The 27,825-nt window shown below is 44.6% G+C and overlaps 1 protein-coding gene across 1 annotated transcript; it reads left to right on the top strand.

The window, feature by feature from the left end:
* Positions 1-237: 237 nt before the first annotated feature.
* Positions 238-24,156, top strand: TMEM45A (transmembrane protein 45A). The gene is made up of 6 exons (XM_048295636.1): positions 238-449; positions 14,299-14,508; positions 16,437-16,649; positions 17,136-17,320; positions 19,414-19,559; positions 20,785-24,156. The coding sequence occupies exons 2-6, from the start codon at positions 14,319-14,321 to the stop codon at positions 20,876-20,878; spliced, it is 828 nt and encodes a 275-aa protein (XP_048151593.1). The 5' UTR covers positions 238-449; positions 14,299-14,318; the 3' UTR covers positions 20,879-24,156.
* The last annotated feature ends 3,669 nt before the right edge of the window (positions 24,157-27,825 follow it).

Genomic DNA, 27,825 nt, shown 5'->3' with positions numbered 1-27,825 from the left:
TGCAGCCATCAAAGAGAGGTTCGTATGTTTGAAAGTTTCTCTACTTTTTCTACTTTTCCTCGCCTGCCTGGGCTACTGGGAGCCGCTGCCCTGGCCGCCAGCCCCGCGCCAGCCCTGCGCGCTCTCGTTCGCCTTTCCTGGAAAGCAGGGCAGGAGAGGGGGCGGGCAGCGTCGGATCCCGCGGAAGCCTCGCTTTCCCCAAGCCCCTTTCCTCTGGCTCTGCTCTGGGTCCTTCCCGGCCAGGCGGGGTGGAGAACGCCCGCCCCCCGCGGGGCCGCCAGGGGAACATCTGGGCGGCCGCGCTGCAAACATCTGGAGCGGCCGCGGCGCATCCCCCGGCGGCCGCAGCTGGAGGGTCCGGCCCCCGGTGCTGCCCGGGCCGGCAGCGAGACCCCCGGAGGAGGGGGAAGGAAGGCGGAGAAGAGACTGCGAGGGAGGGCGCGGCACAGGTAAGGGCAGCCCGGCGCCCCAGAGCCCCGGCTGCGGGAAGGGCCGGGGTGAAGGCAGGACGGGCGCGGCGGGGCAGGGCGGGGGGATGTCGGATATTGCCGGGTGAAAGGACAACTACTCCATGTTTGCCTTGACTCGATCCACGGGGGGCACTTCTGAGGTAAAAGTGGGGACGGGACTTTTAAATGAGCACTCGCTTTCGCGAAGGTTGCTGGTGTTCCAATGCGAGCGTGGCCCCTGCAGGCATCCGGAGCGTTTTACCCCATGTGCAAGAGGTTTTGCAGCCGAGGTTCTGGATCGCTGAACAAAGGGGCTGAATAAGTGTTCGGCTTAGTTCTAAGTTTATTAAGTGATCTTTTTCCTCTCCCTCCCTCTTGGATGTGTCAAATGGAGATATATATCCAAACTTGAATTTCCAGGCAAAATTAAAAGAATTTAAATGTAGCCATGACTTCTTACTATATTAGAGAAACCCTAAAATCTTGGCCTCCTTATTTTATTTCAAAACAGAATAACCCTCAGAAAACACGTTCCATCCCTGCATATGTTCCATTTTGTTTCAATTTTCCAGCAATAAATCATATTCTACTCTCCTAATAACACTTAATACTTGACACGGTATCAAAAAATTATTATCTTTTTGATAAAGGGCTTTCTGAACAGTTTGGGAACTGAAGTACTTAAGACCAAAGTATTTCTGCTTTTTCATTTTTAAACCAAGTGTTTGATGATTACCATGCATTTGCATACTTTGGACTTGTGATTTCTCCACTATGTACAACTCTCTTTGCATCACCTTATATTGCTGTTTCTGTGGAGCTCTTTAAATTACGGCGTAAGTTGTACTCTAAGTCACAGTAAGTACTTTTTAAAAGAAATGTTTTCAATATCCATATTAGATTCAAATTCATCATTGACTCTGGAGTTACCTTTCAGAAGTTTGCTCAGATGTCTTTTGCTGCTTTTCAGGGTTGCTTATGTGGCTTTTTCTGTATTTTTTTCTTTACAAATGGAGCTGGGCAAACCAAACATTTCTCTTGGTTGTGGAGACTGTGGGTAGAAATAACTGCTGGAGAAGAAAACTCAAATGAACCTTGAGGAGTGGCTGGAATAATTATGCCTGTGTTTAGGCAAACTGCTGTTTACTCTCTTCTTGCACACAACTCTGCCTGGAAAGATCATTTGAGTCAGTACTGCAGATGGCCAGTGCAGCAGCACAAAAATGGGCTCCTTGTTTCCAGTCTAAAGAGGTACATGAACCAAGACTCCTCAGTATTGAAACTCTTGTCAACTGGCTCCTAACTCTTTTCCTTACTTGTGACCAAACACCCTCATGTTCACTTGCAGTTGGCAGTAGCAGTAATTTTGACAGTCTCTTCCAAGCTACGAGCAAGACAAGCTCCTAAACCCAGGAATTACAATTAATTTGACATTGGTTTTGAAATACCCTTGTTTTTAATGGAGTGTCTCTCTACTGGGGCAGTCCTGCCCCATCGTGAAACATGAGCCAAATCTTGGGTCCTGGCACTGCTTTTTGCTCCAGAAGGTAAAATGGAGATTTAAGTCTCTTTTAGTCAATTTATGCCTAAATCAGGGCCTGCTATAACACTTTAATGCTATCTGAGCAACACTCCTAAAACTCTTGTTCCACATGACCTAGCACTTGAGATATTTCTAAGACTAATTGTGCAGCATCTGTAAGGCCAGTGGTTTTGGAAGAGGATACAGCCCCCTATTGGGTCTGCTCCCTCTGTCAATTGTGTTGTTGGAGGGGTTGCAGGAACTGAAGCTGCTGCTGCTGTAGCTTTGTATCATAGAGGACTCCTCAGTTTCTGCCAATGTTGTATTAGCACAAGTTGATTCCAATTTAATGAGTATGAGGTGGTCCTGTAAAATGGAACTACACCTGCTTCTCTCAAGCATTTTGTTTTTTCTAGCTGGGCTAGGTCAGCCAGCCATTTCTCCCAGCTAGCATCAATGTTACACACTGCCTTGCCAACACTCCCACTTATTCATTAGTGTTTCTCTTTTTGTTTTTGATCCACACAGCTTTCTGCTGTTGATAGTGTTTCCCCTAAGCTATAGCTGGTAGAGGCAGTAGAGTGCATTTGGCCCCCCTTGGAGTATTATCAGGCACCCTGAGATCGACAGACAAAGAAAGAGAAAACTTCAAGGTACAAAGGCGAGTTAGCCAAGGCAAAGCTCTAGATGCAAACCCCACCTGCTCTGTTGCGCAGCTTTGTGGAAATTACTGATAAGAAAGCTTTTTATGTATTTTTTTTCTTGTCACCCCACGATGCTGTAAGCCCCAAGCACTCATATAATTGGTTACAATCTCCAAATCCTCAAGATTAAAACATTTATTTTGAATCACTTTGTTTGCAGTGAGGGCTCACACTACCTAACTGTACTGCACAGACAGATGGGGTGGCTGAAGATGGGGACAGATGTTTTAGAACGACTTGTTGATAGGACAAGGGGTAATGGTTTTAAACTAAAAGAGGGCCTGTTTAGATTAGATGTAAGAAAGGTATTTTTTGTGAGGAGGATGGTGAGACACTGGCACAGGTTGCCCAGAGAGGTGGGAAGGTTCCTTCCAACCCAAACTATTCTATAATTCTATCATAAGGTTATTGTCCTGTTCCACTATAAAAGAGGGAGTCGGGGAGGATTCTTTTTGATAGATTCCTCGGACGAAAATAAAGCGCAAACACGGCAATATTGTCTCTGAGAACCGTCTATTGATAGGAAAGGTTAAATGTTCCTACCGAAGGGGGATAGAAAAGAGAGTAGGGAGGGAAAAGAGAGATAAACAGAAAGAAATAGAAGACAGGGACAGCGTTACCACAGGAATTCTGAGCGCTTTGTCGGCGTCAGCTCAGCAGACAGAGCGTGTGTGCTGTGAGCCGCAGTGCGCCTGCGTAGCTCCCGTGGCGGGCTGGGCGCGATTTCCAAACAGCCGCAGGCAGCATGTCCCTTCCATCGGCAGGGATCCGCCTGCCGCAGCGTGTCCCTTCCATCGGCAGGGCACCGCCTGCCGCAGCGTGTCCCTTCCATCGGCAGGGCACCGCCTGCCGCAGCGTGTCCCTTCCATCGGCAGGGATCCGCCTGCCGCAGCGTGTCCCTTCCATCGGCAGGGCACCGCCTGCCGCAGCGTGTCCCTTCCATCGGCAGGGCACCGCCTGCCGCAGCGTGTCCCTTCCATCGGCAGGGCACCGCCTGCCGCAGCGTGTCCCTTCCATCGGCAGGGATCCGCCTGCCGCAGCGTGTCCCTTCCATCGGCAGGGATCCGCCTGCCGCAGCGTGTCCCTTCCATCGGCAGGGATCCGCCTGCCGCAGCGTGTCCCTTCCATCGGCAGGGCACCGCCTGCCGCAGCGTGTCCCTTCCATCGGCAGGGCACCGCCTGCCGCAGCGTGTCCCTTCCATCGGCAGGGATCCGCCTGCCGCAGCGTGTCCCTTCCATCGGCAGGGATCCGCCTGCCGCAGCGTGTCCCTTCCATCGGCAGGGCACCGCCTGCCGCAGCGTGTCCCTTCCATCGGCAGGGATCCGCCTGCCGCAGCGTGTCCCTTCCATCGGCAGGGCTGCTCCTGGAGCAGCTGCGGTCTCTCGGGGTCGGGGTGCGGTGGCTGCAAGTTGGGTGCTGCGGGCTGGTGGTCCGGGCTCATTGCCACGGGCAATACGGGGAGCACGGCGGCGGCGGTCGTGGCTGGGCGCGGATGGCGGCCGTCGCGGCCACGAGGTCCTCGTGGCAACGAGCTGGCTCACGGATACGGCGAAGCAGGGAGATGCAGGCATGGGCAGGGAAACAGGACCACAGGGAAGAAACAAACGAAAGGGGGGAGCCCGAGCCGGCCCTACAGTTGAGCCCTCACTCCCTCCAAAAAACCCCAAAAGCAAATGGCTTCCGTTGTACTGCAGTTAGCTGCTTTTATGTGCTAAGGCTTCTCTCCCAGCCTGATTTCCTGGGCATCCGGGCATTTCCCTCACCGGCCAGTGCAGGGGCTCACTTACAGCCCGGTTGTGGAGGTTTTCTCTGCCCTGGTTGGCTGCCAGGCAAAGCCTCCCCGGGACAGGGCTGCTAGCACATGTACAGCTCTTACAGGAATAACGTACGTTGAGGCATAAATAAAAACCAGATTGGTCCCTCTCAGTTACGAATCACTTAATGGAATAACTTCAGAAAGCAGAGATTCAAGAAGAAGTGGCTGGGTCTCGCTGGGATGAGACAGCAAAATGCAGCACAGTGTCACAGCAGAAACCAATATTCTGGACACATGTGCCTGTGTTTCCAGCCTTCTCCCTTGCACGGGACAGGAGAAGCTCAGGTCTGACAAGTCTCATCTGCTTTCGGCCCAAGTTTGAGCTGTTATGAGCATCACATTAGCAAACTGAGTGTATTTGTAATTTTTCAGTAAGAAAAATGAGTCCTTCCTATGAAAACCATCGACGACTTAATAATGACCTACCATTTGTTGATAGGAGCTCCCTTCCCATTTTTGTCAACATGAGACTGTTCTTAAGGTGAAAGCTTACTAATGCTCTCAGCACAGATGACACTTCAGATTACCATATTTTGTTAGTGTTTGGTGATTCTTTAAAACAGGGTCTTCTTTGTAATCCACTTTCTCATTCAAGGGCTTCAGTCACCCCAATATCCAGTACTGTACATAATGAAGAGAAATTCTAATGCCTTTTCTGTACAGTCACCAGTAGTTATAGTAAGGGAGCAACCTTTGCAACCAAAGAATTGTAAGTCATATTGAGGTCAGCAAGCCCTGTGCTTCACACCTTCATGCCTTCACACCTCCTCTACAACTACCTGAAAGGAGGTTGCAGCCAGGTGAGGGTCAGCCTCTTCTCCCAAGCGAGCAGCGACAGTAAAGTCTGCCTGGAGAGGTTTCGGTTGGACATTAGGAAGAATTTCTTCACACAAAGGGTGATTAGACATTGGATTGGACTGCCCAGGGAGGTGGCGAAGTCACTCTCCCAGGAGGTGTTTAAGGACTGGCTGGACGTGGCACTCAATGTTGTGGTGTAGCTGACTGGGTGGTGACCAAAGGCTGGACTCAATGATCTAAGAGGTGCTTTCCAAGCTAATTGGTTCTGTGATTCTGTGACCTGTCCTCCTCAAAACACAGAGCTCTCTTTCAGATATGGCCTCCTTGCTGGTGGAAAATATCCGTTTAAGACCACTCAAACATTAGGTCTTCTCAGTAGACTCCCCCTTTTTTTTGGTTTGTGTTTTCTTGTCTTCAAGAAGTGTTTGGAGACATAGATAACAATCGCAGTAACTTCTAAGAATCTGTAAAGAGCTTTGTAAGTGCCAAATGCAGGATCTTTCACAGCCCAAGTGGTCATTAGTATTTATTACAAATATTTTTTACGAATATTTTCCATAGTCTAGTGGTCCTGTAGGCTCTGTTGTTTTATGACATCATTCCACTGAAACTCCAACTGTATTGTCAAGATGCTGTAGGAAGAGGTCTATAAAAAGGATGCCAACAGAAACCAAACTGTATTTTATTTCATTTCCTCTCCAGAGCAGGGCTCTGATCTCTGAATCATCAGCTGATACATCAAACTTTTGCACTCTTGAAATTTTCCTAGCCTAGGAAGCTTTTTCTCCCCTAGGAAGCAGAGAACACGCAAGTGAACACAACTGGAAAGACAAAGAGGAGCCAGAAATTGCACCCTACAGAACTGTTTTTTGTGGCATATCCATGGAGCAATCTTGCTAGTGGCAGTGTGACCTCTGCTGGACCATGGAACTTCAGGAATAGCTAGGGTCCTGCAGAGGTTTTTCATTGAAGTGACTGACTGTTTTAAAGATCATAACTAATCCTCCTCCACCACTCTCCCCTGGTGAGGCTCCATCTGGGGTGCTGTGTCCAATTCTGGGCTCTCGAGTTCAAGGAAGACCAAGAATTACTGAAGAGGATCCAGCAGAGGGCTACAAGAAAGATTAGGAGACTGCAGCATCTCTCTTGTGTGGAACAGCTGAGGGAGCTGGGCCTGTTTAGCCTGGAGAAGAGACAACTGAGAGGGGACCTCATCAATGCATACAGGTATCTTAAGGGCTGGTGTCAAGAGGATGGTGCCAGAAACTTTCCAGTGGTGCCTGGTGGCAGGACAAGGAACAATGAGCACAAACTGAAACACAGGAAGTTCCACCTGAACATGAGGAAGAACTTCTTTACTGTGCAGGTGACCGTGCACTGAACAGGCTGCCCAGAGAGGCTGTGGAGTCTCCCTCACTGGAGATATTCAAGAACTGTCTGGATGCAATCCTGTGCAATCTGCTGTAGATAAACCTGCTTTAACAGGGGGATTGGACTAGATGACCTGCAGAGGTCCCTTCCAGCACTAAACATTCTGTGATTTCATGTTTTTATGATTCTGGGATGAAAGGAATTGACTTTAAAAGGAGAGTGAGCGCATACAGGAATTTCACTAGCCAGCACAACAGGTTAAAATCGGGATGCAGTAAGAGCTCCAGCTAAGCCCAGCTCTGGGTGGACTGGAAAGGGGAGATGGTCTCAGATGTTAGTGAAGAGCTCCCAGAGCACAGCAGTGGGATGTCACAGCATATCCTTCCTTACGCCTTCTCTCCGACAGCACTCTGCCTCTGCCACACGCAAACAAAAACCTGCTCCAGTCTGCCAGGCTGGGGGGAGCCTGCAGCAGCAGCACCTCAGCTGGAGGGCAGCAGTCTGCTGTGACCCTCTGTGGGGAAGGAAACTGCTGCTCTGCACGGGGGACAGATGGAGGGTCACCCCACAGGAGGCACCCCACTGAGGGCATGGAAGTGGCTGTGGGGGCTGGAGCCAAACACGGTCCCACCGGAGGTAGCACTGTTACACCTGCAACAGTTTACTCACATACCTGTGCTATTTTACCCTTTACTTCATGCAGTGCTAGGAAATACCAGGGTTTATGGCCAATAGAGGAACTATGAATCTTTCATAGGAAAAAATGACTCTTACGTGTGTCATGCACTTACAAGGCTTATTTTTGGTGGTTTTAAGTTTTTTGAACTTGTGGTGCTCTGAAAAAGGCTCCAATTTGGCAGTCCTGAAGACCAAAAATTTCATATCCCCAGACTAGCAGCTGCTCAGATATCAGGAGCCAATGGTAAGATTATTAAGTAGTACTTGTTGTCCCTGGATAACCCCTGGAGATAGCCTGCTCATCTGTGGGAGCAGACAGAGCCAGCAGATGCACAGAGAACAGGGAAAGAGAGCCAGAAAGCTGAGGGTCATGAGAGATGACAAACACAGCGAGGAGCACTCAGAGGACTGACAAGGACAAGTATCTGGGAAGGAAGACTCTGACAGATGCAAGCCACTGAAAAAAAATAGAGCGGTATAAGTTGTGGGCCCAAATTCAGCACTGTGGGAGATTGTGTCCTGGAGTCCCTCCTTTCTAGGGCCAGCAGATAATAGATTTCTGGTCTTTACCTCTGGGATTTTTGGCTTTCATCCCTGTCTTCTAGGTCTGAAGATTTTCTCAAGGCTTGAATTCTTCTACAGACTTTGGAGACTCATATTTATGACATTTCTTTTCTTTTCTTTACCTGAAAATTTTTATCTCCCACACCCCTAAGCCAAAAATACCAAGGCTGTCCCGTCACTTTTTAGCATTTCAAGTAGTCTTGTGTCCTGCTTTCACTAGCACACACAGTACTTAGCCCCAGTCTAATTCTAAAGCAGCTGTAGGTGCCAGCTGAATATTTCCTTAACACCAGAGCAGTGATCTCATCTGGAAACGTGGAGCTGTAATTGCTGAAATGCTTTCGGTCATGACATGAAATCAGGACTGCCTTTAGTGAACAAAGTGCTTGGAGCAGAGAGTTTTTCAGATCAGCCTGGCTGTCTGTGGTGTTTACAACATAATGGCTGCAGGACAAAAGGCACTTGCCTCGTGAATAGATCTTTAGCTGCAAGTAGGAAACTTTGGGACTGAATTAAACTTGTCTGTGATTTTCTTTGTCTTACATGCATTTCAGCTTTGCTGGTTCCCATTTTTTGTAAAAGCTGTGTGATCACAGCTTGTGCACTGATTAGAAAATGCCTACAATTGTTTTTTCCTCCTCTTATCTGGGTGCATCATTCTAACCGATATCACAATGCATTCCCTCAGCTGTTACAGAAAAATAAACATTTCCCATCAGATATTATAAACTCCACATCACTGTTTTCTAATCTAGCATGTGGAAGAAAAAATTGCTAATGTTTAATCTTTGGTCTTAACCTTTGCTGTCATATTGCTGTGTAGCAGAAATGGAAGCATTGCAGCAGAGAGAGTTTGTGGCTTTATAACTTGTGTCATTTCTGGAAAAGAAATCCACATTTCTGTTCGACAGCCCTCTGTAGCATCCCCCAGGGCTTGACAAACACAGGAAATTGCAGGGCATACTGCTGTGGCAGGAGAATGTGCAGGGGAGAGAAGCTGCCTGCTGCAGGGCGGGCTCTGCGTCAGCTGCTGCTCATGTCCCTGTCCCATACAGGTTGCGCTGCCTAAACCCCTGCTTGTCTTTTGAAGGGGATAAAAGGAAAACTAACCTAGCTCTTCCAGAAGCAGTTGAGAAGCCTTCTGAGTAACCACGTGGTATATTTCTCCATATCACTTGCAAGTCTTTCCTTAGTCCCCACAAAAGTGGAGATCAGAAATCAAACTGGTAAATGTTATGAAACATCCTTCCCAAAACCATCAGAAGATCTTTAAACCAACCATCTGAGTTTACTTCCTGCCTGCCTTTCATGCTTCTGATGGTGTGAGATAATTTTCAGGCTAAAAAGGCAGCTCTTAAAAGCCACAAAAATGCACACCTTTTCTTGAGTGCTCTCTTGGAAACCTCCTTCTTCAGTGGAATCCCATATTCCCTTCTGACCCCAAGGAGCAAGATGCAGTCTGCACAGAGGGATGAACAACCCAGGTACACAAAGCATTAGGGCTACATGGGGAATTTTTTGGCAGCTGTGAACAGCCTATATTGGTTTGGCAAAGTTTGGACGTAAAACACTTTTGCAATACCATGCAGCTTTCTAATTGCTGGAAAAACCTTAATCATACAGGGCTTTCTGTGGTCATTGCAAGAAAAACTATGCTTGGAATTCTCACATTAAAAAAAAAAGCATCTCACATTCACAGGTAGCTGTAGATTATTCTTGTTCATCATTCCAATCAGCTGCAAAAACGTTGACTGGTACTTAAAATTTGTAAACTACCTCAACAGTTGAGTTTATTGCCATAATTACGCCTAATTACCTTTTTCTCCAGTTCTCCTGTGACCAGAGGCACCTGAGCAGGGGTGCCAGGATGGGGGTCCTGGGGGAGTGTGATTGAGGCAATTGAAGCCCATGGCTGTCCAACTGTGACAGCAGCAGCCTCCTGTCCTGGCGTGCCCCACACTCTCCTGAGAGCAGCGTTTCAAAGGGCACTTCTTGTGAAAAGCCTGAACCTGGGCTGGAACGTGTGCTTTGTCCGGTTCCTGGACATGCTCCTCGGAGTGGCCAGTGCTGCCTGGCAGAGGGGGACCTTCCCCCGGCTTGGCGCCAAAATTTGCTTTGCCAGAGTTCAGAATTTGCTGGTGCCCTGGCTGCTGTGGCTCCGTGGCTGCTTGCTGGGAGTGGTGGAAGGATTCTGGGTGGTGAGACTTCAGGGCAGAGACATGAGGAGTGAGTGATCCTGCAGGAATCCTGGGGCTGCACACAGTGGGTAACAGTGACGATTTGATCCGCAATGGTCAAGGATGTACATTTGATGGAAAGCCAATCCTGTCATCCATGGGGAGGGCTGTGGCCAGGTGATGCCAGCTGTGTGTGCGCCTTTTGTAGGCATCAGCACCATTGGCTTTGCCTGGCAGGGTTAGGAGAAGGATTTGGACAGGGCTGAAGTTGTGAAGCAGGTCACCAGCTAAAGGAGTGCATGTGGGATCTGGTGTGACTGGGTGGCTTTGGGGCCAGGCCTCTTGGCACCCGGCTGTGGGGCAACCTCAGGATTTTCTCAACCTACAACTCTGGCAGACCATAGAATCACAAAATTGTTTAGGTAGGAAAAAACCTCTCAGAACATCGAGTCCAACTGTTAACACAGCACTGCCAAGTCCTCCACTGAACCACATCCCAGGAGTCACATCTCCATGTCTTTTAAATACCTCCAGGGATGATGATCCCACCACTTCCCTGGAGAGTGGCTTAACAATTCTTTCAGTGAAGGAATTTCTCCTGATATCCAATCTAAGATGATGAACTCTAGGAAGGGCTGTGGGCAGCAAGGAAGGTTTGCTGCTGAGAATGTGGCTGTGGCTCTGCTAACACCCTTGACCCTGAAATCACTGAGGGTAAAAAAGAGACTCTTGGATTTGCACATCCTGCATCATCAGTCTGATGTTGCAGATATAGACTGATAAGGCTCTGTAAAAATAAGCCCTCCTATTTATCAAGTATTGTCATAACACACTGATGCCATCTTTATCCAATAAATAGCACCTGCTGTACCAAAAGTGTCTGACTCTAAAGCTGTGCAGAAGAGCTGGTAGGAGTTAATTTGTCCTGGTCTGCACAGGGGGATGCCAAAGTGCCACATGGAAAGGCAGCAGCCTGCTGTACTGTTCTCCTTTCCTTTCCCCTGCCCCCCACCTCCCAGGTCTGCCTTCTGACCCCACAGTGACTTTCCTACTGAGGAGTCTCTGCTTAGCTTCGCCACATCCTCCGTTTCATACTAAGTCCCCAAATTGTGCAATATCCCCCAGTTTATTTGCAGACAAGACTTCTCAATCACATCAAAACTGTGGGTGTTGGCAGGTGATTTCTAGACTCACCAAAACGATATCTCTGGCCTGAAAAGAGAAAACTCATGAATTGGGAAGTTTAATCAGTTTAAGGCAAGGCCTGTCATGATGTTTTCAAGTTTACTAAGACTTTAAAGGATAAGTTGTATAACTCCTTTCTGAAAGCAACTGTGTCAACATGCAGCATTCCAAAGGTCTGCCACGACAGGTGGCTGGCAGATCTGATGTGTCTCTTTCTAGAGAAATCCTACAAATAATCCCCAACACCTTTGGATGAACTTAATCTGAAGTTTACACTCTCTTACGTTAATAATATGTGATTGTATTTCTTCCAGCAAAAAAGCAATTTTTCTAGTTCTATTTTGTTTATATTGGATGTGGAACATTAGCTGCTGTATCCGTCTTTTCTTCTTTTTGCTTGTTTTGAAAGGCAAAAAAATAGTTTTTTGGCAATAGGCAATAAACAAAAGGCAAATAGGCAATAGGCAAAAAAAAAAAAAATTCTTGATAACTTGCTAAGATTTAGTGCAGAAAGATCCTCCAGTGTTTAAAGGTCTAGGTAACCCAGGTGTGAATTCACAGATTGAGAATTACTTTTGAAGTTTTGTATACTGTGCACTACAAATGACGTCAACACTGTTCTTCATTTCACTCCTACTGCAGCTGTACTCTCCTAAAGGAAGGTTTTTCATAGGTTTAATTTACCTTTGTAATCCATTGTTTTGCTTTGATGTGCAATAGAGGGTAAATTGTTCCATTTGGACTGCTTTATACCTGTGGTGAATAATAATGAATAATGAATAAGGTCTTTCCAATGAATGCTGTTCAGTGAGAGCAGACATGGTGAGGAAAGGCCAGTCCCCACTCCTCTCCTCTCCCTTTGAGTCAAAGAAGGGAAAAAACCAACATGTCTGAAAAGAGAGCAATGCCTTTCAGGCCAGCATGTTAAAAAAACCCCAGAAATTAAGGTTTGAAAGACAAAAGAAGTATTTTAAAGGTTAAAGCAAAGTTCAGAGGGCTTTCTAAAGCTGTTAGTCTGCCCTTTACTGAGGCAGAGCTGTGCAGTGAGTACTGGCAGTGATGTGCAGGCAGGTCAGACTCTTTGAACTCTAGGTGTCCCAAAATGAAGAACCTCGCCAGTGAGATAGCAGGGGCTGGGTCGCACCTATGGGGCTCAGCTCCCCAAACCTCACTAGTGAGAGCCTCACTGTGCTGAGGGCTGCTGCAGGGTGAACAGCGCTTCCCCCACCTGCAAATAAAACACACAGGCATCAACCCAGCGGAACTTTAAGGGTGATGGGGGAGGCAGAGGAGGCAGAGAAAGGCTCTCCCAGCCCTTGGACCCTCAGCAGCAGGAGCCCTTCCCCACACAGCAGAAATCCCAAGAGGGGGTCCTTTATGTTTTGTTCATAAACACATCCCTCATGCCCCCTTTGGCTGCCCCATGGCTGGCAGGTGCTGCTTCCCCGAGCTTGGTGCACCCATCTCTGCACAGTCTCCTTCCCAGCTTCCATACGCAGATGCCAGATCCGGCAACACCTGCAGGGACACATCCAGTAATGGGCTTGCTTGGGCAACCAGCAACACATTTCTCTGCTCTTGTACTTCCCCAGTGCTTCCCTAGAAATTAGCTAAGCAGGGTATTGTCCAGGGAAAGCTTTTAAAGCTCACCTCTCCCACACAGCAGCCCTTAGAGTGGGAGAGCTCAGCTCTGGAATAGGAGGGGTCAGGCAGGGCTGCAGGACCCTCTTCAGCATCCTGTTTAACTCCTGTTTAAAGGCCAGACTCATGCTAAGCATGGACAGTCGTATTTTCTTTCCTTCTCCTTTGTGGCTATAGAGGTCACCTCTTCTCATGCAGTTGGAACAGTCTTAGGAGAACTCCAGGACCTGTGAGTGCGGAAAAGTTTCTCTTCTTAAAAAAAAAAAAAAAAAAAAAAAAAAAAAGCTTTCAGCAGAGTTTAGCCTCCAGAAACAGGAGAGGGCTCACACTACGTGAGTAGACAGCCTTACGTGAACCAGCTGAAAGTACTCCACGGCCCAGAAGCCGCAGCTTAATACTCCTTATGCAGAGCTGACCATAGGAAATACTCGTGAAAAAGAAAAATATACCAGAGCTTCCATGCTCCATTCATAGCCAGATGGCTCCAGTACAGTGTGGCAATTGAACTTTTAAGTCGGCAGCAATAATAACAGAAAGTGCAGACTGCCAATCCTTCTAAAGTTGTTATTCTTGATTGCTGTCTGTGCAGAGACTTCGTATGCCTTTGGGGCATGAGGCACAACAACTCAGTTTATAATATCTTAAAGAAAAATTGCCAATTTAATGTTAGATCTGTCATTTTAATGAAGAGGCCACTGGCTCAAAGTAAACTATCCTAAATGTTGGGATGATGACCAGAATTACTAGGATTATGAATGGCATTGCTTTTTAATGACTTTATAATCCTGACCAACTAATAAACTTGTCACTCCGTGCACTTGATGTACTTGTTAATATATATCTAGTTGTGGGTGCATAATTCACCCATCAAATAATGAGAATTACTTGATATTTGTAAATCATAATGAAACACCTGGATTGAAACACAAAATGTAATTTACTAGTGCATATTTACCCATCCGATGGGTATGCAATTCATTTTTCCCTCAGTCAGGTGTTGTCTTGGTTTCCCTTTGTAGAGGAAGAGAATATAAAACCCTCTCTAAAGGTGAAAGCACCAAATAGTGGCTATTCAGGTTCTCTGTTTGCTAGCTAAGATGTAGTGTGCCATGGCTTTTCCTTCTCTTACCCTGCCGACTGCCAGCTCTGCATTTCAGGTCAGCTGCTCTGCACTTGGGTCTGATTATGCTTTTGCAAAGTTATGAAACTGGGGAGACTGGCTGGGTGTTTTGAACAGCCTGGTGAGACAAGTGCACAATTTATTTTTAAATTAAATGTGAGTACTTTATTCAGTGGCACCCGTTTGATCTGTGCAAGGAGATACTTTAAAATTATAACCCACAAAATTCTCCCACTATTCCCATAATTGGTCTGTGTTTGTTTCTCTTTCAGGTATTGCCTAGCAAAAAACCATGGGCAATTTCAAAGGGCATGCCCTCCCTGGAAGCTTTTTCCTTCTTTTTGGTTTATGGTGGTCAGTGAAGTATCCACTGAAGTACGCCTGTCGAAAAAACAAGAGCACTTGCTACCTTGGCTCCAGGGCAGGATTCCAGCGCCTGGAGTTTGTTGAGGGCATCGTCAAAGCTATCTTTGCCCTCATTGGTAAGTGAGGTGGACTAAGGGCAGGCTGTACTTTCTAACACTTTATTCTTCAAATTTTGTCCTCTGATAAAATGAGTCTCCTTGTGTTTTGCTATTTTGCCCTTTAACCCCTGAGAAGTGGTGGGGCTACTGCTGTTAATTACACAGCTGTGGCTGTAACGTGGTTTCCATCCGTAGCACTCTTCTGGAGCTTCTGTGAGATCTCCTGACCACTCTTGACCACTTGACCACTCCTGACCACATGTCAGCATTCATGTACTGTTCTCTGTTCAGGGAGGGAGATAAGATGTTTATGCAAGGGGCTCTCATTTGCACACTGGGAGCACCAGACTGTGAAGGTGTTGCTTTTCTATTTTGAACCCAACCATCTCAGATGTTGGAAGCCTCCACTGATTTATTGATAAAATATGTAAATGATGCAGATGATTTTTTGATTAATGTCAGTTAAAAGTGAAAATATTCACAAAGAAAGACTAAACTCCAGATCTTACTGCTGCAGGACTGTTGTGATGGGGCATGGGGGAGCTGTTTGTCCTTCTGTTGTGTCCAGGCCTGGGTACAAACTCACAGGGATGGTTTTGAGAGCTGACTGGAAGTGTTTAGTTCTTGTTTACATCCCAGCAGGCTGTATGGTAGCAATTTACCTGTAGAGGGTAAGTAAACTCAACAACAGGGGATCTGGGGAGCTCAGCACCTGCAGCTCAAGTTGAAAAGTATCTAAATTTTAAGCATTTTTACACTTTTAGATTCTATTTGTCTGCTCTCACTTAGATTCTCAGAGCTGCCTCATTTCTAATCAAGGACCAGGCTGTGACAGTCTATTTCTTGGTTTTCCTTCCTCTCTGTTAAGATATATCAGCACTGAAGGGATGTTGTGTCTACAGTATATATTTTTATATGCCTTAAAAAATGATAAAAATCTAAATAATAGCATTCATTTTGAGGCATCACTGTGGACATCTTTCCTATAAATCCCCCTGTCTAGAGGTAGCTTGGCAGCTAAAACATTAATCTACTGGTTTTATTTTCACTTTGAAACAACAAGCTATTACTTTAACATACAGAAATTCCAATTCCAATCAAAAGTATGGACAAACGTTTGGCTAAGACAGGCAGTAAAGGCATTGGAAGTAAAACCTGCTGTTTCCATGTTAGGGAAACTGGAAATAAAGGTGGAACAACACTGCATTTGTTCAACAGCACATCTACTTATACAGCAGGATGCTGGCCTATGCTTCATAAACAAAATAATTAGCTTTAATGTTTTAAAAGCATAACAACTTTTAAACCCTCCCCAAACTTCAGTGATTATATAAAGCATTTTAAAGCAGTTTTCCTTTGCTGGTGTACCTCAGCTATTTAGCAAGACACTGAGGGGCCAAGGTAAGGGAGAGAGTGAAGCAGTGATTCAAATACTACTTTGGTGTACATTCCCATGGGACTTTTAATAACCCTGCACGGTGAAGGGGTTTCCTTTTATGGCTCTAGAGGAAAAATCCCCCTTTGAATTATGAGTCTGAACTCTGTCATCCTGCATTGGCAGGGCACTAAAATGGTAAATCTTTCTTTTGGAGACTTTAGTGTGTGCTATACTCATGTCAGAACCATTGGGAAAGGCAGCTGAAAAATTTGGTCAGAGGACTACTACAATAGCAATTGTTTAAAAGAAGAAAAAGCAGCACAGAATAGCTGTTTTCATTTTCACTGCTGGAAACTGTGAGATGCAGATAGTTCCACCAGGAGTGGAGCTGAAGCCTGATTTCCTCTGGCTCTTCACTCTCCAGATTATGTGATGCTAAAACCTCAAATTTACTGGCATTATGCTGCATGGGGATATATTGCTGCCACTATTGTTTGTGTGAAAACTTGGCATCAGTTTATACCTTAAGTACCAGACCAAATGGTTTTTCTTCTTGTTTCGTGCACAGGAATGGTGGCTGAGCAGTTTGTTCCTGATGGACCTCATCTGAAGCTGTACAACTATGAGAAGAAGCACTGGGATCACTTGATGAACTGGCAACATGCCACCATGTACCTCTTCTATGGCATTTCAGGGCTGGTGGACATCGTGGCGCATGGGACCAATGCGCTGCCAGCGGCCATGGACAGGATGATGCTTTCCTTAGCAGTCTTTATTGAAGGTCAGTTTAGCTCTCCCTGCAGGAATGCACATGAATCCTGCAGATGGGGATTGATCATTGGTCTGGGAATCTCAGATTAGAAACTGACCCTATGGGTGCTGGTTGTTTCACTCCCTGAAACTGAATCAAACAAAGATCAGTCTTAGCCCTCCTTACACTGCTGAGGCTTTATCTGCAGCCCAGGTCATGAGCATGCATCGTAGAGGTGAATCTGATAGAGGTGAATCTGTGCTTTCCTAACTGCCTCAGACAGCAACAGAAATGTTATGAAAATAGCAGCAAAAGCCTGTTTTGGGTAAGTAGCTTGGGAATGTGTTTGATTTAGGTACTGCCATGGTACACAACTAGTTAGCTAAAGCCAGCGTGAGTGAAGGTGATACTGGCATAAAGAGAAATGCCAGAAATGCTTTGCTGTTTTCTAAAAGCAAATGCAGGGAAATTGCAAGGGAAGAATAAAAATCTTAAACTGATCACAATTTATTCCAGGTTTTCTCTTCTGCTACCATCTCCATGGGAGAACCATGCTGGATGTTCATGTTCATCAGTTACTGCTATTTGCTATCTTTGGAGCTGCTGCCTGCATATTTCTGGAAGTTTTCTTCCGTGGCAGTATTGTGCTAGAGATGCTCCGTACAAGCCTCTGCATATTACAAGGCAGCTGGTTCTGGCAGGTAGGTCACTTTTCTGCCCTTGTAACTTCTTCCTCACCAAAATGGGTCATTTAACCCTTTGCAGATGTTTCACAGGTGATATAAATACCTTTTAAACACAGACCTCAAAAGACTTATAGAAAACAATGCACTCTCAATGTTCCATTAAGGAGATAAAAGTATCTCTCATATCCATTTTACAGAAGAAGAAGCAGCAGCCATTTTACTTCAAGTGCCTTTTATTTGAATCAATAGAAAAGCTGAGGTGTTTTTCTTGAGCTCTCCATTACTACAGTCATTGACCATTCTCTCTGATCCCTGTAACATCCTGTTCCAAATTCACCAGCCAAATGGCAGTGATTTTAGAGCATGGAAATACATGTTGTTCTTTACAAAGAGAGTCTCCACTGCCAACTGCTGGAGCAGTGAGCAGATACCCAGTGTAGTACTGAACAGGTGGGTGAGGCAAAGGCCTCATTGGCATTGCCAGGTTCAAAAGGTACTTAAGCTACAGATTCTCATTAGGAGGCTGGGTGATATAAAGCCTCCTGCTTTTCTAGTGCTCTGGGAACCGAGCAGCCAAAACTTTGATATTTGAGGGATGTGGCTCCCAAAAGGACTCTCCAAAATGTAGCTTCTATGCCTTCAATTACTTGCGAGTCTATCCAATAAGAGATATTTGATAGCAGCCTTTTCTCTGCTGTCAGAACAAGAGAGAGATTTAAGGAGTTGCTGTGAGTTTGTAACAGAAATAGGAGCACTAGTGCTGATGTGTGTTTCATCTTATAGTGGAGAATTGAGGTCATTCCAGTGATTTTTCTTTCCAGCATGTCTAGACTGGCTTCCCTTTTTTCTATGCTGGCCAGACATGATGAATAAAAACGTTTGCTGTTTCTTAGGAGAACTGGACACTCAGCACCAAATCAAATATTTAAATGCTTGCTCTGGCATGAAGACAGACCTTGGAATTGGCTGTATTTTTCTATAAGTGAACTCAAGAATGTGGTGCTGCAGCACTTGCTATTTTATTTTCTTGCCTGTAAACTTTCTGTTGGTGATTTCAGAAACTTTACATAGGAGGAATAGATGCAACCATTTATTCGTTGTTTTCTGCCTAGTCTAATTTTAGAACAGATTATTTCTTTAGCTCTAGAGACAATGTGGGTTTTGTTTCAAAGTAAGAAATTGAAGTACTAAAAATAGAAGAAATTGAAGTGTGGCTTTTTTCACACCCGCATCAGACTTCAACCATCTGTGTGACGGAAAACCACACACTGGCTGCAGCAGGGGAAATTTGTAAAAGGTAAAGGGACTTTCTTTCTGCATCATCAACACCCTCATTCATTGAATTCTCTGCATGGAAATGCAAAATGCACTCCCCTCCTTCTTCCTCTCCTCTTCCCAGTTTCTGAATTCTCAGCTAAACTGCTGAGTGGTGACTTTGAAGAGTATTAAGCAGTACAGAGGGTTGGTGCTTGTCATGCAAACTCTGTGTAGCCACAGGATTAATGGTTTTCCCATCTTATGTACAAATATGAATTTGATCTTTCCCAGCTCTGAATAAATAAATCAGCTATGTATTTCACATGAACTCACAGTCTTCGATGAGGAAGCTTCATTTTTGTGCCATTTCTGACCTTTCCCTTGGATGGCCCAGAAGAAATAGATTTATGGCTGCCCTTTATTTATTCATTGATTATTCATCCTCCCAGCCACATGATGCATTCCCAGATGCTGCTGGGAAGAAGCAAGGCAGTGCAAATGGCACTTTTAGTTCAGAGCACACAGGGCTGAGCACCAGCCCCTCTCCTTACAGTGCACAGTTGTGATTGTTGCAGGGCTGGGTTGTTGGGCAGGCGCCTACATTCTCTGGGCAAGAGCAGTGGGTCTCTGGGACTGGCTCTGCATCTTCAAAGGTATTTCTGCACAGAGTTGAGTAAAGTGATCCATCACACCTGAGAGTGACTGCAAAAATAGCTTTTTATAATATACACAGAAATAAGCAACACCATAAGAGAATTAAATGTCTGCCTTGTGATGGGTAGCATAAAACATGATATGGCATAGGGTGCACACCAAATGACATCTACTGAGTATCTTTTATCTTACTACAGATTGGCTTTGTGCTTTATCCTCCAAATGGGAGCCCAGAGTGGAATCAGACGGATCATACTAACATGATGTTCCTGACTATGTGCTATTGCTGGCATTACGCCTTTGCTTTTCTTATACTTGCGGTGAATTACACAATTGTCAGCTGGTAAGTTACTTGAAACACTAAAACTTTGGTGACTTGTCTATTTAGTCTCGGAGGAGCTTTATTTTAGAAAAGTTTCACTGACAAATGAAAAGGTTTCTATGAAGTAAGTAATTGTCTTGCAAGGTAAAATAAAAATTGTTATTAGTAATCAATGAAAAGCAAATGACATTGCTTCAGTAGAAAGGGGGAAAACATCCATAAATACAGCTCTGATAGCATAATACTTCTCACATAAAATGAGCTCAAATTCCACATTTGTAAGTGCATATAAAGTCAGAAGTAGGAGATTCTTTTTACCTGCTGAATCTTGTCTCCCACTGCTCATCTCTGCTAATTTTAAGTGGCTTAGTGAGCAGGCTTCATGACTTTACTTTGAAGACTATTACACAGAATTCCTTGCTAGAAATTTCTTTTTCACTAGCCATTTTCATCCCCTAGTGTCTAAAGTTAGCCCTTTTCCTCGCTGCCCAGTGCTAATTCTAACAAAATTCCAGCTGTGGTGTTAATCTGGCTGTAAAAATGCCTCTGCCATCAGATCACAGAATGTGATCACCTTCTGCCCACAGGACCTTACCAAGCCTTTGCCCGCAGTGACCTAAACATGCTTCTCGCTCCTTGCTTGATCCCAACCATCCTAATAGCCCTATTTAATCATGTTAAATACCTAGTTCTTCCAGTCTTGTTTTGCACTGAGGTGCCAGTTCTTTTTGTATCTCAGTTCGAAAGGCACCAGCACTCAAGGCTGGGTAACTGGTTTGCTGTGTAAAGAATGGCAGCTCCTGAGAAGGTGGCAGCAATCTCACATCCCTTCTGATGCTGGGACCAGTGGCTGCTGCAGCATCAGACGAGGCCTCAGGGGAGGCTGATCATGGCACGCTGGCAGAGTTCCCCTCCAAGGGTAGTTTGGCCAGACCCTCTCTTTCTCACAGCTTTATGGTCCCTTCCCAAGTGAACACAGCGATTGGTCTTGTGCCTGCACAACACTGAACCTTCTGGAAGGTACACTGAGGTTTTTTACAGCACTCTGATTTGTTCATAGGAACAAGAGCTTACAAGCTCTGCAGTCAGGTGGTATCATTAAAGGCAGTACTTCCTAACCATAGAATCATAGAATGAATCATCCTAACTCACTGATGAGAAGAGTTAAACAGGTTTTTAGCATGTCAAAAAAGGTCAGATGAGCCTTTGAGCTACTATTGACAACCTTTTTTGTTGTTGTTTCCAGGGCAGTTCGCTCGAAGGTTAAACAGTCCCAGTCCATGGAAATGGGTTTACTGAAAACATCTGAACGGGATCATGAGTCAGAAGAAGAAATTTAGTATGAGTATGGCTTGACCAGTTTGCCCACTCCAACCATTAGGCTAATTGATACCTCATTTCTCTATTTCTTTGCCATCTTATTAATTCTTTGCTACAACTTGCTTTGCAAATATCAATCCCCTCTGATGTCTACATCTACACAGTCATACTTTTTTTGTGGAGGGTAAGCTTGATCTTGATTCATGGTGGTTGCACTGGTACCTTGCTTATCACACACTTCCCAGAAAATCAGGCTAGTATTAGACAGACTTGGAGTGGATGAGGTGGCACAATGAAATCTGTATGTTTGCCTTATTAAAAGCTAAGCAAAATGTTTTTCAGCTGCTGCTGGACATAAAGTTTCCATAATTAGGGTGTCTAAATACGCGTGTTTGTTGCCCCGCAAGTACCTGTGGATAAATAACTGTGCAGACCTAGAAAACAGTAGAACAAGATAAGGAACCACAGTCTTGCAGCTGTCTTATGTAACAGCTTTGTGTCTCTGCTTGTGGCTTTGTGTTAAACAGAAGGAACTTCTCACTGTGAACCCACTGAGTGGTTCACTGAAGCGTGTGAAGAGTTCACCCCCTCAGAGGTACCACCAAGGCTGGCAGGAGGACCAAAGATGTGTATGTTGATCAAAAACCAGTGCAGTTGTTCATTTTCAGGCCTACACAGTCCTGTGTCTTTGCTACCCTTTGACTCTGCCTTCCCTTGGTGCCTGGAACAATTTCTTTTCCAGAAAGGCTGAGGGTGTCCAATCAGGCAGCACCTAACTGCAAAACCATCTTCTTTCCCAAAGCGATTTCCTTACCTTTGGTGGAATTTGGTGGTTTTCTGCAGGATTCATAGCAGACACATGACCCACCACCTGAGTCAGGCGTGGGTAATTCTGCTCTGTGGGCAGGATTGAGATGGTTTTGCATCTCTTTCCCTGTGTCACCCTTTCAGTCACCAGGCAGCCTGCACAGTGCTGCACAGTGAGCTGTGGGAGGGCAGATGTTGCCTTCATGGTAGCTCCATACCCAGCTAACAACATCAGCGAGGGAATTAAAAAATAATACTGCTTTTAATTGCATTTATTTTCTCCATCCAAACTGATCTAGTGAAAAGCACAGTGTTCATGACTAATGGCAGCAAACTGATTGCTTATAAAAACTAGTTTGTACCTCAAAGAGATCCCAAGACCCAAAAAACCCTTAAAGGCTTTTTCTAAAACTACTTTACCTTTAATGCAACATAAACATTTGTTTCTCTTTTAAGATCTACCTTTTATCTCCCATATTTCAAGGAGCACCTTTCTCAGCTGCACATGCTGTTGATGCTGAATTTTAGTCTGTCAGTTTTGACAGTGCCTTTCCAAAATCAGTGGTGTTGTTTATTCTGAAGGATATAATCAGAAATTACTTTGCTTCTTACAGGCAGGAACAGTGCAAATTTCTTCACTGCTTTTCTTGATAAATATATTTAATACCATGCAGATATTAAGGTGCTGTATCTCTAAACTAAAGGGATAACCTAAACAGGATGAAAAGCACAATAAACTGGCTGAGCTTTCGTGTGTCTTCTTAGAAGACTTCAGTTGCTAATTTTAAAAATTATTTTAGACATTTTAGATGATTGATTGGAACATTTGGGCAAAATGTTCCAGAGAAGTTGCTTAAATAAAGTATTGTGAAGTAACACCTGTAACCAGCTGTCAGATTATCTAGATGAATCTTCTTTGGAAAGCAAGAGTTGTTGGCTCACATACATTTCTACATTTACAAATGGCAAAAAGGAAATTGCACATTGCTAGCCTAAGATCACTGCTTTTCTTAGCAATTGTTGGCCCTTTTTCAATGCCTTTCTCTGAAAAGTCTTGGAGATTTTGGCAGACTTTAGTAAAGCCTGTCTGGGACATTCTTGCAGGAGAGGTATTGGTATGGTATATTTGTAGCTCTGTGTCTCAGCTTTACAGTGGTCTTACTATAAACTCTGAAATAATTGTATTTCCTCCATTCTGCAAATCTAAGACTTGAGTTTAACTACTGTGGTTCCATTAAAATCAGATTTTCTGTAGAAGGAAGATCCATGGCTTCCCTGAGGAGCCTGCCTGTTAATTGAAGCAGAGATACATTTGCCAAATGTATACCTGTTACGGTCTTACCTTCATTGCACCACATCACTGTCATCTCGAAATTGTGGGGATTTTTTTTAAAGGGCAGACTCTTTTTCCTGTTAGAATGGTTGGGCTACAAAGCTTCTGCAGTGCTGGGCAGAGAGGACGATGGTTATGCATCAAAGAGAACTTGGGGATTACTACAAATGTCTGTCACAGTAAGCCAAAATCAGCTGATGAAGTGAACCTCATGGGTGAGCTGTGCATGTAGAAGGTGCTTAGCAAAATCTCCTTTGAAAAAAACTCCCTGCTTTTACAGAAGCAAAAAGTGACAGTACTTGAACTCATTGGCCAGAGAGTGTCTGCCTAACACAGTTCCTCCCGTGCCGCCCTCTGCCTGGGGACTCTGGCTCTGTCCTTACCTGCATCCAGCAGTGGCTGCAGAGCTGGGTGTTTTCTTTGGAGAAAACCTGAGCAGGATTTGGCCTGCTGAGAGTTATCACCTGCAGCTCCCTCTGTGCCCCTGCTGTGAATCTCCTGTAAATGCTCACACAACTGGATGAATAAGCCCGTCACACACGTCTGCTGGTTTTGGTACAACCATGCTTTGCAAAGATGCCTCTAAAGAAGACCAAACTGGAGGCTGATGCAGACTGGGACACAGAACTGTAGGGCAGGCTTTGTGCAAGAAGCTCTCTCCTCACACCAGAAAAGGTGGCATTGCATTATCAAACTTGAAGAAATGCAAGGAAAAACAGATCCTGAAGTCTCAAAGAAACATTCTTTTAATTTTCAATACTTACAGTACATGCAAAGTGAGTGTCATAGTGGGGGTTTGTGCCTGAGAAATTTGTGGTGCCACAAAGGAAGGAAACACCGTTTCAGAGTGGGGTTTTGCTACATGGAACACCTGACCTGTTCTCCTGTGTTCAAAAGAGGTGTCCAGGAAGAGTAGGGCATCTATTACAATGAAAAAGGTACAGCCTTCATCATTTCACAAGCAACAGGTATTGACTGAGTTGAATGAGGGGAGGGAAGTCTGACAAGTTTACAAACACCACTCAGAAAAAGGAAGCTGCTCTCAAGAAAATTTAAATTATTTTAAAATATTGGTGCCTTTGAAAAACTATATGATAGTTTATACTAGAAAAAATACACCTGTAATTTTATTTAAATAAAATTGATTTATTCATGTAAGATGTCTGTCATGTTTTCAGGGGGAAAAATATACCCATTTATGGGACAGGATGGGGTGGGATAAACAGGTTACTCTCTTAACACATGCAGACATTTAACAAGTTGCACTTGAATTCAAGAAAGGTCAGTACTACCTCATCATTAGAAACTGTGATATTTGTTCTATATTCTGTAAATAAATACTTTTTTCCCTTGTAACTAAACATAGCATGAACAAAGAGCAAATATGACAGCAAGGAATCTGAATCCTCCAGGTTCACTCGTCCTTAAAACCTAGGCACTAAAATTCTTCAGTGGATCTGGTACCTTAATGCACTCACCCTGAATGTTTCACTTCCTCCAAACTACAGCAGTTGGGGTGGGAGTTGCTGGTACAGAAGTTGGTGGAAGAAAACAGAATAGTTTTTTATCCAAAAAGCCCTTCAGCATGTGCAGTAGCAGAAGGGATCCTGACTCCCAAGGACTAAGCAACAAAGAGCACATCTGTTAAAAGGGAGAAAGACAACTGGAAAACTGCCGGAAAATTTGTCCTTAAAATCTATTCTAGGTACAATATGTGCTCACTCAAAATATGCGGGAGTAAAAAACCTAGTATTTGTCAAATAAGGCATAACTTGTCCTCAGATGACTTTTTTTGAACACTAATTTCTATCTCTTTGCTAGGTAGCTGTTGCTGTTCATGGATTTCTGTATTTGATACACTTCTTAGAATGAAAATACGTTTTAAAAAGTAGATGAAAACCATAATTATAAATAGTACAGCGATACTACTTTGCAATTTGATTTGGAAAGCAAGCTCCCACCTATAGACCTCTGCCATTTACTGACAAAACACTCTGCCAGAGAAGGCACCTAAGAGGTCAATGGCACAGTAAGGGCATGAAACTGGAGCAGAAATAGTTTTGCCTACATGCCCTGGTTACCAGCCACTGCCTCCCTGAGGAGGAGAAAGAAGAAATGGAAAACAGGCTGCAGACCCATATAACTGAATAGCAATTAAGCAACAAGAAATCAGTCCCAGCACTCTTATGAGCATGGAAGGTGCAGCTGTGTTCATGGTATACAGCATTCCAGCCTACCTCCAGTGTTATTTACCAGGGGCAAGGTTCTCAGACATGTGGTGGGATTTTTATGACTCCTGTGCTGCAGGAAACAGCAATGCCAATCTCCTGCTTCCAGTGGGAATGACAGTAGGAGTGAAAGCTTGCACTGATTTGGTGGAATTTTACTGATTTGTGACTCTGACTCAGATGCAGTTGACATAAAAAAAAAGTCAAAGATGGTGTTTACTGCTGGCACCACACTTTGTGCACACTTAAAAACAAAAAAGAAAGGAAATAAGAAACATCTGGCTCTAATTAAGGCTTAAAAGAAACGGAGGAAAGCAGAAGAAACACAACCAGTCACTCAAGAGTGATTTTATCTCCCTGCAGCTGCATCCCAGATACAAATTTGCAAGCATTAAGGTTTCTTTTCAGTTTGATTATTCTATCATATAAACATGATTTAATATTTTCATAAATAAAAGTATACTCTATTTTAAGAGGTGTTCATTCTTTGTGTTGGTTTTGCCATTTGCTGCCTTATGCAAATTTTTTTTTCTGTGTTTTATATAAAATGTTCATGTGAAGTTAGAAATTCACAATCTGTTTTGCTCACAATCCTACTGCAACCTCCCAGCTGACAAACTGTCTTCCATTTGCAAAGCTGGGCTTGCTACCCAAAGTTTCAGACTCTTAGAATTTCTTGTATCTAAACTCAACATTCTGATCAAAGACATCCATGATCATGTTAGCCATGTAAAGGAAAGAAGCAGCAATGCTATTTCCATTGAACAGGAAAGGCAGTGTAAGTAACCATGAGAATGAATTAAAATTTCTTTCCTATTTTGTCATTTAAAAACATCTGCAACCATCTAGCAGGATTTCTATTAGCAAAGGACTCAGACCTGTGATTCAGAAGCTGGGTATGCTTTTAATATACTGCAAACCTCAGACTCAGTTTAGCCAAGCTGGATGTAGCTTAACTTAATGTCACTGAACTGTTCTGTGCCTCAGGTTCTCAATCTTCTAGATCCAAATTAGACTTGGTTCTGCTTTGTCTGTAGGAGTCCTGCTCAGGAATGAGCATCTTCACGTGTCTCTCAGATCCAGTTTTACATCCTTGTCTCTTTAAATAGCAGAAAAGCAAACATTTAACTGCTTATGGCAAGAGGCTGTAAAGCAATTAACATGTTCAAGGGTCCAAAGCATTCTCTGCGAGCAGAATGAGGAGGAGATGTTTCTGTCCAGCTGAGCATTGCTGCTGCTCACAGTTTGACAGCAGTGGGAGAGCTGGGCCATGCAGCCATCAGGCTCCCAGGGTTTGTCTGGCCAGCCCCTCAAGTACTTCCAAGCCCACGGGAGGACCAGGCATTGGGATGCACACTGGGGCCGGCCCTCGAGCTGTGCCCCCAGCCTCCACCCAGCCCCACACACGGCTGCCCTGCCCCACAGAGCCCCGTGTCTGCCCCTCTGATGAAGCCTCCCATTCCCTGGCAATCTCCTTGAAGCAAACTGCAGTTTGGCATCTTATGGAGGGCAAGGGCTCTGGTGGCCCCTGGGTGCCGGGGGCAGCTGTTTCCTCCCCACCTTGGACTCTCGCCCATCAGCTGGGTGCCATGGCCCCTGCACCCTTCTCACGTCACTGTGCTGGTCCCAGCACTGAGGATATTTTCCCTTTTCTGCTTCCAATGCTAATGAGAATAACATGGAGAGAGGAAAGATCTGGGACAAGAAACACACTTCTAACACCAGGGCTACCACAGACAGGCAGGCAGACTCCCCCACAGCTGGACAGAGCTGCACCCAAAGGGACAGCATGCAGCCCATCCCTCCTAAAGGCTTGTACCCACCTGTCACTGGTGTGGTGGCACAGCCTGTCTTTAACCTCTGTGAGCAGACTATTAAAACATTTGGCTATCTGAAGAAGCACATTAACAATTTTGGTGTTCCCATTTGTAAAAGTAATCTTAATTATTTCCTTGTGCGTTTCCCTAGTCTCTCCTATGACCTTAGGTGCTTTCTTCCATAGAGAGTGTCTTGATCACCTGATAAGAGATATTTTTTATTTTCTTTATCAACATTTTGAATACGAGTATTATTATGAATACCTTGCAGATTGCCACCAAGGAGATTAACTACATCTCTTATCTTACTCATTCTTATTCTTGATAACTCCTTACACATCATAACAATCTGTAAGGTGTTAAAGGAATCGTAGTCTGTAGTAGTAGCAGCAGCAGTAGCAGTAGTATCTAATGGCTAGACCATTGGACCACATCCCAAGATCACAGAACCCCTTTTTTTGACTGCACTATTTCTGTATATCCTTGTCATATCATATTAGGTTTTTGAGTCCTGTTTTTTTAAACTGAGATGAAAATGCTTTGGTAATTAAAGAAGCCAAACAAATCTCCTTTCCTCACTAGTGAGAAACACCATGTAAAAACAAGGTACTGTCCCTACTCACACAATGGGAATTCATCCACTGAATGCTGATGACAAAAAAGATGTGTTTATTCCAATTAATTCTTAAAATAAGTCTATTTTCTTCTTCACTTTGACTGTGTTGACTTTCACTCTGTGCCAGCCAGTACCCCTGCTTCCCTCTAGGGTACGTGCAGATCTA

The sequence above is a fragment of the Corvus hawaiiensis genome, chromosome 2, assembly GCF_020740725.1.
Source record: "Corvus hawaiiensis isolate bCorHaw1 chromosome 2, bCorHaw1.pri.cur, whole genome shotgun sequence".
Lineage (NCBI taxonomy): Eukaryota > Metazoa > Chordata > Aves > Passeriformes > Corvidae > Corvus > Corvus hawaiiensis.
The sequence above is the reverse complement of the archived record's forward strand: the minus strand, read 5'-3'. Positions and strand labels throughout refer to the sequence as shown.

Coding starts and splice junctions, on each gene's coding strand:
- TMEM45A (XM_048295636.1), top strand. CDS start 14,319: ATGGGCAATTTCAAAGGGCATGCCCTCCCTGGAAGCTTTTTCCTTCTT. Junction 14,509..16,436: donor AGCTATCTTTGCCCTCATTG/GTAAGTGAGGTG, acceptor TTTCGTGCACAG/GAATGGTGGCTGAGCAGTTT. Junction 19,560..20,784: donor AATTACACAATTGTCAGCTG/GTAAGTTACTTG, acceptor TGTTGTTTCCAG/GGCAGTTCGCTCGAAGGTTA.